General features: G+C 50.7%; 1 protein-coding gene and 1 long non-coding RNA gene across 4 annotated transcripts; one reads left to right on the forward strand and one right to left on the reverse strand.

Annotated features, from left to right (window-relative positions):
- Nucleotides 1–145: 145 nt before the first annotated feature.
- Nucleotides 146–8,174, reverse strand: LOC140687479 (uncharacterized). Of its 2 annotated transcripts, XR_012061866.1 has the most exons (6): nucleotides 8,043–8,174; nucleotides 7,378–7,598; nucleotides 6,011–6,185; nucleotides 1,866–1,978; nucleotides 1,203–1,273; nucleotides 146–503 (listed from the first exon to the last, which is right to left on the reverse strand). It is a non-coding gene; the product is annotated as an uncharacterized lncRNA (long non-coding RNA). The 2 variants fall into 2 exon arrangements; XR_012061865.1 differs by lacking the exon at nucleotides 7,378–7,598.
- TUBB1 (tubulin beta 1 class VI) lies at nucleotides 5,924–14,476 on the forward strand. 2 transcript variants are annotated; one of them, XM_006214002.4, is made up of 4 exons: nucleotides 5,924–6,117; nucleotides 9,150–9,258; nucleotides 9,775–9,885; nucleotides 10,024–14,476. In XM_006214002.4, exons 1-4 carry the CDS (start codon nucleotides 6,061–6,063, stop codon nucleotides 11,100–11,102), a joined length of 1,356 nt encoding a protein of 451 aa, XP_006214064.1. In that variant the 5' UTR covers nucleotides 5,924–6,060; the 3' UTR covers nucleotides 11,103–14,476. The 2 variants fall into 2 exon arrangements, with proteins under 2 accessions (XP_006214064.1, XP_072800592.1); XM_072944491.1 differs by lacking the exon at nucleotides 5,924–6,117 and adding an exon at nucleotides 8,281–8,370.
- The last annotated feature ends 248 nt before the right edge of the window (nucleotides 14,477–14,724 follow it).

Genomic DNA, 14,724 nt, shown 5'->3' on the forward strand with positions numbered 1-14,724 from the left:
AGGCCCCAGAGAGGTCAAGACACTTGTACTCAGTGTGAGGCTCAGGGTGAGGCGGGGGAGCCAGGTTTGAATCTAGTCTCTTTTTTTAACATCCTGAAAAGTCTTCTGGCAAACCCCTGACCCAAGGCCATGACCCAAAAGCCTATTCATTTCTAAAAGTCGGGTGGATTTCTCCCCCTTGTCCCGATTGAGAACACATACACTTTACAGTGAGGCCGGGGCCAGCCTCCTCTCCCAACCTGCAGGGGAAGGAGATGGGGTGAGTGTCGACTGTGGAGTCGCCCCCAAGTCCTCTCCTTGCTTCTTCCTTCGGGCTGTGCTGTCTGGCTCCCACCCGGCAGGCCACACACATTTCCTGTGATTCTACATTCTTGAGTTTAGCCACATCCTGGAGACCGGGGGTTTGTTTTCCTGGATGCTGACAGGGCTGGCAGGCAGGTCTGGCTTTGCAGGGCACCACGGCTTCCTCACCGGCTGCAGGCTCCCCTCCATCCAGGTGGACACTGGGGCAGAGAGATGCTCATGCCGCCTCCCAGACACCTTTGCAGTGAAGGTGGGTCAGGTGTGGGGTGGCCCCTGCCACCATCCCCTAAAGCCACCGTGACCGCACCCTCTCCTGGCCTCGCTTGGGAGGGAACTCCTGGGGGTCACATCCATGAGGCTGGCCCATCGGTATCACCTTCCGAACACGCTGGCCACTGCCCGGCAGGCCACATGTAGTCCACCCACTGGCTGGCCAGGAGCTCTTGCTGAGCAGCCTTGGTCATTCTCCCGATTCATTCTCTGAAGTCGGGTGGTTGGCAAGCACTGCTAGATATCTGGTATGTGCTAGACCAGTGTCCCAGCCCCGGGGACATGGCAGTGTTAAGCCCCTGCCTGTCAGGAGGGACCACGCTGGTAAGGGGACATGCAGAAATGGGAAGAGGCTTGGAGGTTGGACGTGCTTGGAAACAGATCAAGGGGATGTGCTGAGCCGGGGTCCTCTCAGCCTTCCAATGAGTGGGATTGACAGATGAGGACACAGCCCTGGACAGTGCTGGACTTTTCAAGCAGAAGGCAGAGCATTTCGAACGGCTTTGAAATGCAAACTTAGAAGGATGACCAAGTGGAGGTGGGGAACATGGGGGCTTGGCAGCAGAGGTGGGGGGAGAAGAGGTGGGCTGGCCGAGGTCACTGAGAGCTCCCAGTGGCCGTAAACTCACCCCTGTCCTCTGGGTGCAGGACTCCTCTCCGGAGGACGGTGGGTCAGGTCCCGATGTTTTATGAGATCCCACTGGAGGATGGGCGGATGGAAGGAGGACGGAGGGAAGGAGACAGGAGTGGTCGTCAGTTCCAGGCTGACCACGTGGTCATGGATGGGAGAGCTGGTGGTGATGGGTTAGGGATTCTGCTGGAGGGATGCTGAAGGTGGGCGGGTCTGTCTTGGAGGCAGGGCTGGCCAGACCTAGTTATGGGCCAGAGGGGAAGGGATGGCCCTGCGGGAGGCCCTCTGGCCAGCCTGCCTCTTGACACCTCGAATCACACCCCCAGAGGCGGGGGTCCGAGGACCTGCCCCCGTCTCTGGTCCTACCGAGTTACCCTGGGACCTGAGCATGCCGGCTCCCTCTTGGAGCCTCAGGCTGTTCTACACAGCGGAGAGAACCCCGCCCCTGCTTGGAGGTGGGCTAAGCAAGGGACGGGGTGGAGAACTCAGGAAAGGCCAGGGCAAGGGAACTCAGTGGATAGGGTCCCTCAGCCCTGCGTGCAGGGCCCACAGGTTCTGCTTCTCCGAGGTCCCTTGAGCCCCCGAACAGCACTCAGCCAATATTTGTTGGACAAACCAATGGGTTTCCGAGCCTCGTACGGCAGAGGTTTCCTGGACTAACCTCGGGCTTGAAGAAGTGTATGCATTGTGTTTGCTTCCAGCTCCAGGTGCTGCCCCCAGTGATGCTCCTCTGTCTGTCTGACGCTGAACGCTGCTCCTCAGGGGCTGCAGACCCTGGGAGATGGGAGAGATGCCGCTGAGAAGTCAGTGTTTCCATACATACATTCCCGGGAAGTGCGTGTCCTCCTTCTAAATCAGAGGTGCCGCAGCCCAGGACGCTGATTCTCAGTGTACCCAAAGAGGTGGCACAGGGTTCCCATTCTGGGCTTGAAAGCTGCAAAGGGGTGGAGAGCCTTCGGTGCGGACCCAGGACGGCGGAGCACAGCGGGACAGGGGTCTAGAGCTCCGCATAGCTGGGCAGCCTGGTTTAATGCAAAACAGTGATATCTTCCGAGTCCCTTCCTCCGGCAGCTTCTTATTCATCCTCCCAGAACTTTCTTTTCCAGTGAGAGAACACACAACGAAGCAGAGCACAAGAAAGGGGAACTCGGTTCATCTGATGATCTGCCCACACCCGCTGAGTCACTCATAATAGCCCCTCAGATGTCATTTTCTTGCTAAGACATTTGGAAAAATTTCTGCTGCTGAATCACAAGCAAACACTCTAATTCGACAATCTTCTCGAAGTTATTCAAGGCACTTCGGTGCACTCAGAAGGGAGGATCGGGGCGGATGAAATCAATGAAGTCTCTGAGAACTTTGTTTTTCTCCTAATTATGTTTCATTTGTCAAATAGAGGGTCGGGGGAGGGCCATCTGACCCCTGAGGGACATCTCCTGGGGGAAGTCTGCCAGCACCTGATCTGGGCTTTCTGGATGACACTGGGATTTTCTTATCATCTTGGTTCTGTTCCCATAATAGACCCAAGTATCATCCAGGAAGGGGTCGGCTCCCCCACCCCGCTTCCTCCCGTGGACAGATGGCTCCTTGCATGGAAGAGGGCGGGCCTGTGGTATGTCATCACCCCAGTGTCCCCAGGCGGCAGGCACCCCATCCTTGCTCAGGGAGGCTTTTGCTCCTGCCCTCTGCCCTCTGCCCTCTGGAAGCTCTGCTCCAGCGACGTCACTGTGACCTGCTTTGGCTGCAGCCCTTCTCAGGGGAAGAAGACAACTTTGTCATTCATCACCGATGGCCACTTTTAATCACTTGCTGCAGTTCAGGGCAAGGGGTCACCTTCAGCCTGGCAGGAGAGCAGACCTTGGGTCTCGCCGGCCTCTCCAGAGGCACCGTTCACCTGTGTTGCGGGAAGAGGTCACTTCTCTTGCCCCGAGAAAGACACTGGATATTCACCACCTCGCTGGCTGTCACTAACCTGTCAGCTGGGGTGGGGTGGGGGGCTGTCCTTAGGGGAACAGGAACTTCATGAATAAGGACAAAGGAGCAGAGCCAGGAGGCACTGCCTGGCCTGCCACTCTGTGCTCCCCAGACGTTTTCAACTCAGGCAGATGGCCCTGTGTGCCTGCGCCTAGATGGAGCCTGGTACGTAGTCAGTGCTCCGTACCTGGGTGCTGGGCGATGGTGCCATCTACACGGTCAGCCACATCGTGGCCTTCCATCCTGCGAAGCCGACTTGGAAAAACACTAGCCACCCAGGGGTGTTGCAGGCTGCTGGGTCCTCACAGTCAGCCTGGGCCTGGGACCCTTATCCTGCTTTACAGCTGAGATGACCTGGGTTTGCAGGGGAGGTGGGCCCCACGGAGCTGCAGGCCTGCGGGGCCCAGGACCCGCACAGCCTCCCTGCCTGGTCTCTGCCCCCACACTCCACCCCTGGCAGCGTGCAAAGCTCAGCACACGCCGCAGAGGCTGAGTAAACACTGCCCGCCATGCCCAGCATCAAAGCAAACAGGGTTTCTCTTCTTCCCCACTTTTAGCCAACTGCCTCATTAACAGAAAAACCTTTTAAGCGCTCATCTGGAAATCTGGCATCTTCCCTCCCTGAGCAAACTGAGGTGACCAAGAGGACTGTGCTCCAGGGGGAGGCTGGGGGCCACCTAGGACACTGGACCCTGCTCCTCTGGCAAAGACTCAACACGGGGAGAACAAGGATGCCCCGGGGCAGGGGGAGAATCATGGAGGGCGATGGGTAGCGCTCGGGGGTAGTGCACATGCTCAGTGTGGGCGAGGTCTTGGGTTCAGTCCCCAGTACCTCCATTAAAAAAAAAAAAAAGAGTCAAGGATGCCCCTCTGGTCCCGCGGCAGCCTACACGGCCCCTCCCAGCAGCTCTGCCAGCCACTGTGTCCCGTAAGGTACCGAAATGTCACGTGAGGTGACTCCACGAACGACCCAGCATCCTCAGCGCTTGGAACAGTTCATACTCTCAGCCTGGACCACCTCTTAGAGGACAGAGGACAAAGCCCTTGGCACCCTTCCCCCACTGCACCCATTAGGACCCACTCGTGAATAAATACATTATCCACCCCAAGAAAACTTGCCGCTCTGAGCGAGGCGGCTCCGACTTGCCCCGCGGTTGGTTCGCACTCAGCAGTGACCGAGGCCGCGCTATGTGCGCCAGGCACTCTGGGGCCTCAAAGGTGAAACGACAGACACCCGCCGCCCTGGGCGGGCGCGGAGATAAGGCAGGGGTGTAAGTAATTAGCAAACACGACCGTGTGTGGAACTGCCACGGAAGTGCCGGGGCCAGCGGGGACGGCCTGGGGAAGTGACAGCCCCGCAGCTGCCTTGGAGCTGCAGGGGGCTGACGGGCAGGTGCAGGGTGGGCAGCGCCGGTGGGCGCACAGAAGGAAGAGGAAGGGATGGAGGCACCAGGGAGGGAGGGCGCGGTGACTTCTATGGAAGCCGAAAGGTTCATCCTGCGTAGATTTTTTTTTTTTTAATTTGTGAGAAATCCTGCTAAATGCGTGCAGATTTCTCCCTCTTGAATTTACATGTTGGCCTCTTCGACTTGGCAGGGGGTGGGGGAGTTGCAGCTGAGTTTGGACCAGAAGCATCTGTAGAAAAGGTACACAGTTGAGGAATTGATGGTCAGGATGGAGCTTGAGGGGTGAGAGGTGATGGGGCCTGAGGCTGGTTTGGGGAGCCCTTGCTGGGCATCAGGGAAATGTGGCAAGGGGTCCATTGGCCTCTGGGGGACTTCATCCAGCAGAGGAACCAACAGCAAACAAGGAACCCCAGACAAAGAGACAACAACAAAGGGGCAACAAAGTGTGGCGTCAGGGAGGGCTAGGGGCAGCCAGACCCTGACCGGGCAGAAGGCCGGGCAGGACAGTGACAACATTTTGCAGGAAGAGAGGGCCTTGGTATGGCAGGGAGGGGATGAGTGGACACTTGTGTGAACGTGTGTGATGGGAAAGTGCAGTCCTGGGCCAAGAGCCCAGTGGTCCAGCGTGGAGGTGTCTCTGGAACCCTCACCACACAGGACCACAGGGGACTCTGGGAAGGAAGTCTAGGGCCAGGTTAGGAAAGGTCTTGATGGCAAGTTAGGGAGTTCAGATTTTCTCTCTTGATTTTTGTTTCCCAAACTCCCTAAGAATCACATGTCACTCTTACAGATTAGGCCATGTTCAAAAGGTAAACTTTCTCTTATTATCTTTTTACTATTTTAAATACTAGTTTTTTTCTCTATTAACATTATCGTATACAACAGAAAAATAAAAACCTCAGAGTAGTCCTTAGGATGGAGACAATGGGAGCCATGGCAGGTTCTGAAGGGAGGCGGGGGAGATGTCATACTGGCTATGTGACTGTGGTGAAGTTACTTCTCTCTCTGGGATTCCTGGTCTCATCTGTTAAGACTTGACTTTAGACTACAGGATTTCTAAGACTACAACTGGTTTGGATGGGGAATATTCTCTGGAGGTGGTCCTGGTCACCAGAGTGAGCCCAGAGCCTGCACTGGTGCCCAGAACCTACCATGGCACCTTGGCCGACTTCCAGGCACTGGGCACAAAGGCGACCTTTGGTCTTGAACTCTAGGAAATGACGGGGCAGTATTCTGTGTTGGGAGAGGAAAACGACCCCCCCACCCCGCCACCCTTCACAAGGATGATAGAGAACAGAGAAGGGCTGGGGCTGGACTTCTGGGCCAGACACACCCTTGGGTCCCACTGGGAGGGTCGCTTGGTCAGCCGGTCCCTTCTTTGCAGAGACCAGAGTTGCGTGGAGTCACGGCGGTGAAGACAGCTCACCCAGAGACTGAGGACTCTCTGAAGATCTTGTACTTGTGTGCAGAACAAGGATGCGTGAAATCGTACACATTCAGATCGGCCAGTGTGGTAACCAGATCGGGGCCAAGGTAAGGGAAGTTCCATGACTAGCGCTAGCTTTTCCATGCTCCGTGGTGTAGGCAGCTCGGCAAATGCCCTAAGGTAGCAGGGGGAACAGTGAGCCTAGAAGACTGATGTGTTTGTGGGATGTCTGACTTATTAAACAATGCCTTTGGTTAAAGAGATGGAAGAAATAGTAAAAGCTTAAAGGGTTAATTTCATTCATGTTAATTTTGTTGACAGTTACATGTGTATAACACACCTGTCAGTCATTTTTGCTTTTACCACCTTAGCGATGAACTTTTCCTATCTAAAAACAGTAATTTGTCTCAAAAACGTTTTCCAGAGTTTCTTGGGAAACTTTTTATACCATATCACTAAGATTTCTTTCTCTCCCCTCCCACGTTTATATTACAAAGTTTAAAAAGATCCACTACTGTTTTATTTCAAATGCAGCACAAAATTAAAGAGGTAAACCTAAAAGCTTTTTGTGTCCAGCAACAGAAATAATTAAAATATATCCTCTGGATTATAAATGAGTTTTTCTCCTCACCCCCTTAAATTTTTCTGCAAAGTACCTGGTTCTGTTGGCTGACACTAAAATGGAGATGACGGCACAAGGTCTTTAACTTGAATTTTAATATGACCAGTTCTACTGTGTAACAGCTGTCTGATCGTTCTCTTTGCTATTTTGAAATTACTTTTACCAGGTAGGAATTGCATTAAAAATTTAATTGCAGGGTGGAGGGTATAGCTCAGAGGTAAAATACATGCCTAGCATACACAAGGTTCTGGGTTCATCCCCAGTACCTCCATCAATAAAATAAATAAATAAGTAAATCTAATTACCTCCCTGTACCAAAAAAAAAAATTGATTGCATTAAAATTTAAGGGGAGTGGGTATAGTTCAGTGGTAGAGTTCATGCTTAGTGTACACCAAGCCCTGGCTTTGATCCCCAGTACCTCCATTAAAATAGAAAGAAAGAAAAAAAAAAAAAGGGAAAAATACCTAAAATTTTTTTAACTTGTGGTAAAATACAGCATGAAATTGACTATTATAACCATTTTTAAGTGTACAGTTCAGTAGTGTTAAGTATATTCACCCTGTCACGCATCCAGACTCCAAAACACTTTTCTTTTTGCAAAACTGGAACTCTATACCCATTAGGAACGCTAAGTCTGCATTTCCCCTTCCCGCAGCCCTGGCAACCACCCCTCTGCTTTCTGTCTCTGTGAATCTGAGTACTTCTGGTATCTTATATAACAGTATTTGCTCTTTTGTCACTGGCCTTTTTCACTTAGCATCATGTCTTCAAGGTTCATCCCTGTTGCAGCCTGTGTCAGAATTCCCTTCCTTTTTAAGGCTGAATAATAGTCCATTGTACGGACGGACCACATTTTGTTTATCCAGTCATCTGCCAGTGGGTGCTTGGATTGTTTCCAACTTTTGTCTATTGTAAAGAATGCAGCTATGAAAACACGAAAGTCTTTTAATACAGGTGTTTAAGACCTGGGGCAAAAAAAAAAAAAAAAAAGACTGCCTGAAAAGAAGTTGTCATCCTTCCTTGCCAGAGTGATAAGACGTTCAAAACTAAAACACATAGAGAAGTGGGAGGCATGAGCCCCCACTGCCCTGAAGGTGGAAGATAATATAGAGAAAGGACCTCAAGGGGGAGTGCACGGTCTAGATAGGGCCTTAGCTCTTGATCCAGAATTGCCTTGTCTAGTGCTTAGAGCCCCAGCAACTCCTTACTATTTGGGGCCATAAGAGCTTTTTAAAAAATTAATTAATTACTTTTAAATTTACATATATGTACTGTTCATTGTTTCTAAGAGCAGTTTAGAGCTTTAGCTTTTTAAACTTACATAGTTATCAAAGGAATAGAGCCAACCACAAAATACAAGTCAACAGAACACAGTAATCCAATCATAAAGGACAGTCAAATGTGCTTACCCATAATCAAGAAATCAGTCATCTAAGCTGTAAATAATAAGTAGTTCATTTGTGTCCCTTGTTTTCTTAGATACCATATATAAGCGCTATCATATGGTAATATTTTTCCCTCTTTCGGGCTTATTTCACTTAGAATGACAAGCATTTGGGGCCATAAGAGCTTTAAGACACTTTTCCTTTGTGATGTCATAGAACTTTATTTTTTTACACCCTGAACAGTGCCGATAATTTACTATAAAACAGAGCCTTGTCAGTAAGGCCAAAACAGAGCCCTCATTTACAAGATACGGTTGGGAAAACACCCTTGGGGATGTTAACATGAACAAATGTATTTTCATTGCACTTTTTTTTTTCCTGGGGTGGGGGTGGGAGTAATTAGGTTTATTTATTTACTTATTTATTTTCCAAATGGAGGGACTGTGGGTTGAGTCCAGGTCTTTGTGCATGCTCGGCATGAGCTCTACCCTCCCCCACTCATTGCACTTCAGTACGGGCTTCTCCAGGGTCATGAAAAAGGGCCATCTCAGTAACTGTTTCTGTGTGAAGAGCTGGCAAACACCTATATTAATAAATACTTCTTATGTGATTGAAAGTGTAATCTCTTTCAAATTGTTACAAGAGCATGTAGATGTCCCAGTTACAAGATTTGGGGAAAACTGCTCAAAAATAAATCCGTGAAGTGAAATGAGACATTGTTGTGAAATCAGATAAGAATTCCGTTTATTTTCGTGTAATGTGATCTACGCTGGCTGGAAGCACTGGGAGACGAGACTAGAGACACCTTGTCTGATGCGAAATTCCAAAACAATAGCTTTAATGTAGACAAGGGCCTGAATTTAATAGGAGCAACATCCAATCTCATATTGTATGTGTTGACATTTTATTTAAGCAGTGCAGGTGGGTATAAAACGCAATCGTCATATTCATGGTTAGCCGAGCAAGAGGAAAGGACACAGTGGAGCGGGCAGTTAGGAAAAGGGCCCCAGAGAAGGCTTTGGGAAGGGAAGCAGGCCCACAGCCCTCACTTTCGGTCTTTCTGCTCTATCTGCTGGTGCCAACATGGCTTTTCGGGATCCCCTGTACACTGACCTTCCCTCTTGCTTTCAGTTCTGGGAGGTGATTGGCGAGGAGCATGGTATCGATGTGGCTGGGAGCTACCGTGGGGACAGTGCCCTGCAGCTGGAGAGAATCAGCGTGTACTACAACGAGGCCCAAGGTAGGACCTGCACCATTAGCGATGATCGCCGGCCCTGGGACACGCAGAGCGAGGAGGGCCCCCGAGACCAGAAGGCCAGAGGAGTGATGTCCAGGCAGAGCCCAGAGTCCCAGGGTGACGGTCCCCCCCGTCCAAGGGCAGGACTGCCGAGGACATCACTGGGGGGGGGGGGCAAGCTCTTAGCACCAGCAGTTTAAGTATCAACCTTCCTTTCTGATGTTTAAATGGAAAGCAGAGTTGTTTCCAATCGGAGCAAAACCTCTGTCACTGGTGAGACAGCCAACAACATAGACAGTGATGGAAAAAGGATTCCTGGACTATTTTACTGATGGGTGTGATTGCTGTTGAGGTCAAAGATATGATTTCAAGTTTTTCTACCAAAGACCTACCTTCTAGAATCACTTTTTCTTTTCTGTTTTTTTTTTTTTGAACCAGTGTCACAAGGTTTTGTTTGGATGAAACATTAACCTTTAGAAAAACAACAGTTTGCTGACATCCTCCTATTTTTCTACCCAGGTAAGAAGTACGTGCCCCGAGCAGTCTTGGTGGACCTGGAACCTGGGACCATGGACAGCATCCGATCCAGCCGACTAGGAGCCCTCTTCCAACCAGACAGCTTTGTCCACAGTAGGTTTTTCCGGGAAGGGTCGCCCAGGAAAGAGAGGAGCATGCCTGCGGGGGAGGGGAGGGGAGGGGAACGTCCTGGCTCCACTCCCCGCCCCTCCCCCGACCCGGCCGGGGTAACCGGAGTCCCTTGTGCCGCAGGTAACTCCGGGGCCGGCAACAACTGGGCCAAGGGCCACTACACGGAGGGGGCCGAGCTGGTGGAGAGCGTGCTGGACGTGGTGCGGGGCGAGGCCGAGGGCTGCGACTGCCTGCAGGGCTTCCAGATCGTGCACTCGCTGGGCGGGGGCACGGGCTCGGGCATGGGCACGCTGCTGATGAACAAGATCCGCGAGGAGTACCCCGACCGCATCCTCAACTCCTTCAGCGTCATGCCCTCCCCCAAGGTGTCGGACACGGTGGTGGAGCCGTACAACGCGGTGCTGTCCATCCACCAGCTGCTGGAGAACGCCGACGCCTGCTTCTGCATCGACAACGAGGCGCTCTACGACATCTGCTTCCGCACCCTGAGGCTGACCACGCCCACCTACGGGGACCTCAACCACCTGGTGTCCCTGACCATGAGCGGGGTCACCACCTCGCTGCGCTTCCCGGGCCAGCTCAACGCCGACCTGCGCAAGCTGGCCGTGAACATGGTGCCCTTCCCGCGCCTGCACTTCTTCATGCCCGGCTTCGCGCCGCTCACCGCCCAGAGCAGCCAGCAGTACCGCGCGCTGTCGGTGGCCGAGCTCACCCAGCAGATGTTCGATGCCCGCAACACCATGGCCGCCTGCGACCCGCGCCGCGGCCGCTACCTGACCGTGGCCTGCATCTTCCGGGGGAAGATGTCCACCAAGGAGGTGGACGACCAGCTGCTCTCCGTGCAGACCAAGAACAGCGGCTGCTTCGTGGAGTGGATCCCCAACAACGTCAAGGTGGCCGTCTGCGACATCCCGCCCCGGGGGCTGAACATGGCCGCCACCTTCATTGGCAACAACACGGCCATCCAGGAGCTGTTCACCAGGGTCTCGGAGCACTTCTCGGCCATGTTCAAGAGGAAGGCTTTCGTGCACTGGTACACGGGCGAGGGGATGGACGTCAATGAATTCGTGGAAGCTGAAAGCAATGTCCATGATCTGGTGTCCGAGTACCAACAGTTTCAAGACACCAAAGTGGTTCTGGAGGAGAACGAAGAGGTGGTGGCCGAGGCAGACCAGGAACTAGAAGGTCAGGGACATTAACCAGAGAGAAGCTGTGTGAGTGTCGGCTGTGGCGTGGTCACCTCCAGAGCAGTTTCTCTCAAGTCTTAAGAGGAGCATTTCCCTGCAGTAAAGCCAAAGCGATTCTGCACTGCAGCCCAGCGAGCCACAGCAGCGACAGCAGCCACCCAGTATGCGCTTTGACACAGCACCACGGGGCTGGGTGTGGGGTGGGGGGAAGTGAGTAACTGATGGGCATTAGGGTCTTTGGCTGGCATTTACTAACCTTGAAGAGTTTGCTCTTCAATGCACACTCTAGTCACTTGTTTTTAACAGCCAAGTGAATTCACCGTTTGTTTAAAGGTCGGGAGGGGGGAGTTCTGTACGCCTAGCATGCAGCCAGGCATCAAGACTGCACACGTGCACACGCGGGGAGGGCGCCCACTGCCCTTGCCTTTAGGTTGTAAACGTGTTAGCGCCCTGGTGAGCGCTCCGGAGTCTGTTCTTGGCCTCCCAGGGCTGCTTCGGCTCTTCCTGCGGGTTGCCTCTTCTTAACGCGCTGCCCCGCACCCACCTGCTGGCCTCCAGAAAAGCCGGGTGGCTGCTTGGTGTGTGGGAGCCTCGAGATAAATGGGAGTCAGTGTCCACTAGCAAATCATGGAGACCCCATGTACACTTCAGCATCCTAACTGCAAAGGGGAAAAGGGCAGAAAGGAAAGCCGTGGTTCTTCCCACAAAAATACCCACCAAAAAATAAAAAATGACAAGCAAAACTCAAGAGCTCCAATCTTCTGAATAGCTAGCTTTCAGCATACATATTTATATACTTTATGTTTCTTATTAGTCTTTGATTCCAGGAATTCATTAATCATCATCTTTGGTTTTCCTTGTAGAGGCTACTTGGAAGTGCCCTTTTCACTTGCATTCAGTAATCACCTCCTGAAAGCTGCTCTGCTCTTTAGAAAGGGCACACACACGCCTGGCGACCATTCCGATGCAGAAATGAAATAAGCAGCAGTGGCTGCAGTGTCCTTCGCGCGCTCAAGGAGGACATGGTCTCATTAGGGAACTTTTACAGTTCAAATTAATTTGCAGAAGTTGCCATAAATGTTTGCATGATGACACAGCTTTAACCATTACACGATTTTAATCTGCTCCCATTACAACAGGACCAGATACACAAGAGCGTAATCAAATCATCCATAACTTCTTAATTACAGTCTACCTATTTCTGACATACAGCACTGCCAGCCCTTCCAGCACTGTTAGGGTTTTAATGGCCTTCTTGAATTACCACGGAGCTATACTGTTTGATCCACGGATGGCCAGTGATGGGAAGATGCTGTGACCCTCGCTGCAGGAAATAGGTACCTGCAGGCAACAGGGTTCTCCTCTCCCGATCTGCTTTGGAATCTGCAGTAACGAGGTAGCCAGTAGACGGATGACAGCAGCTCATTTTGAGAAACTTCACTCTTCACGTATGCATCATGAGGAAATAACTAAAATATATACTAAGAGGAAACGAAGTCTTGCTTTTTTTTTTTTACCATGATAGGCCTTGTATTTACGGAATTTTTAAAGAAATTTTAAACTTTCTACTTGTGGTTCAAGAGGCACTAAAAAAAAAAAAAAAGCAAATTGAGGAAGAAGCTGCACCTAAACTTAGTCTGAAGTTCGTAACTTCCTTAGATGCTAAAGAGACTTCTAAGTTGTGATTATATAAGAATTTATACACGTGCTTCCTAACATTTTCCCCCTCAAATCTAAAAAGGCAATTAAATAGATGTAAGAAAGGATATAGATCTAAATGAAAAAAAAACCCTGCTGATTTATATTACTGTAAAGATTTTTGTTTGCTTGATGGTAATCATTAAAGTACAAAGAAATTCAATTTTAAATGGCTAAATTACTTTATTTCAGACTAAATAAATTCCTTTTCTTGGAGCCTAACCGCCCAGACTGATTAATTTGAGTTAAAAATATTTCAAAATGCATCTCACCATCCTACTCTTTGGTATGGTAGAAATAGATTTAAACAAGAAAAAAAAAAAAAAACAAAACCACAAGAAACCAAAAGAAATCTGTCCCCTCCGATTTTGAAGAGCCTGTTTCTTTAGTGGCACGGTTGCTACAGAGACACTGGTCTCTCGGAGACCAAGACAGCAGAATCAGAATTTTAGAGCTTGTCCGAGTCCTTCACGTCATACACAAGATCACCGCATGAGTGAAGAGACCGACTCTCAAAAATTGCCCAGTTAGTGAGTGAAATACCCACCGCTGGACGTGATCGAGGCCCCTGGTAACCTGGACACAGTCGTCCTGCCGGCTGCCCAGCAGGGCTGGATACAGGTCCTCCGAGCATCAATTCAGCATTTTTTTTAATCACAGAGAGCGAGCCTTAAAGAATCTTTACTGAGCAGCGATTCTGTCCTTCACTGTTACTTGGAGCCTTTCACAAGCCCCAAGTCGCACCTCTATCCCCTCAGCCTCCCTCATAAATGACTTATCTCTAATTAACTTGGCTGGAAATAATTTAGCCCTTTGCCTACCAGTTACTTTATCTGGTATCAAAAAGGCCGGCCAGCCTTGTGATTCATTTATTCCTGTCCCTGTAATGAAACACACGCTTCCTGATACCTTCATCTTGGGGACCGAAGCACTAACTGAGGGCCATGACTTCAACCAGCAGGACAACAGCCCTGAGGTACAGGGCTCGAGGGGCCTGCGGGGCTCAGGAACTGCTCCTGGCCAGCGCCCCAGCGCCTTGCTGTGTGCCCTGTGCTGAGAGCCAGACAAAACCTATGGGTCAAGGGTCCCGGGGCAGGAAGTCCAGAAGCTGAGAACAAAGATGTTTTCTTGGGCTCCTCCTTCTCCGCACTGCTGAGTGACCCTGATAGATTATCCTTAGTTTAAGGACCAAGGTGAGAACCGGTCCCAGTGCAGAAACTCAACAGTGCTTCAAGATTTCCTGTCCAAATGCATTACTCCATTCTCCCAAAACAGTGAACACTCAAGCAGTTAACTCTGCAATGGTGTTTCAGTCGGCCAAGTGCTTCCGAGTTTCAAAGACAGAAAAACACAGCACTTGCAACAATTCTTCACTCCTAAACATTTAACGAATAAATCACCACAAACACTACAGGGCTGCTGCCATCACCACGCCAGAGGCCTCAGTCCAGAAGCTTCGATTTTCAGCACAGCTGGGCCATCAACTAAGTAAGCAAGTCGCTGAAGAGCTCTGCCTTGCTTCCTGTGAGAAATGCTTCCAGAATATGAGGGTTCATTTATAATATAATGTGAAAAGCATCTTTTCCTTTATTTTTTTTTTTTGGAAAAGCATTTTGTGCTTTGTAAATTCCAACATTAACAGTTCCTCTCTGTAGGTTTTAAGTGCACAATAAAAAGTGGACACCGCAGTTTTGTTTCTTCCCTGCGAATCTATGCTTTTAGTAATTAGTCCCACTGAGCCTGTGGGCGCAGCAGCATCCCTGAGACCCCGCCACGTACACCGCGGGGTGAGCCAGCAGACAGGTGCCCGCACCGGCTCCACATGGCTTCTGCAATTCAAAGACAGGGCCCGAGAAGGTTGTTTCCGTAGTGTAGTGGTTATCACGTTCGCCTCACACAAAGACAGGGCCCGAGAGAGCCTCGATTACAGAGCCTA

The sequence above is a fragment of the Vicugna pacos genome, chromosome 19 (genome assembly GCF_048564905.1).
Source record: "Vicugna pacos chromosome 19, VicPac4, whole genome shotgun sequence".
NCBI classification, from domain to species: Eukaryota; Metazoa; Chordata; class Mammalia; order Artiodactyla; family Camelidae; genus Vicugna; species Vicugna pacos.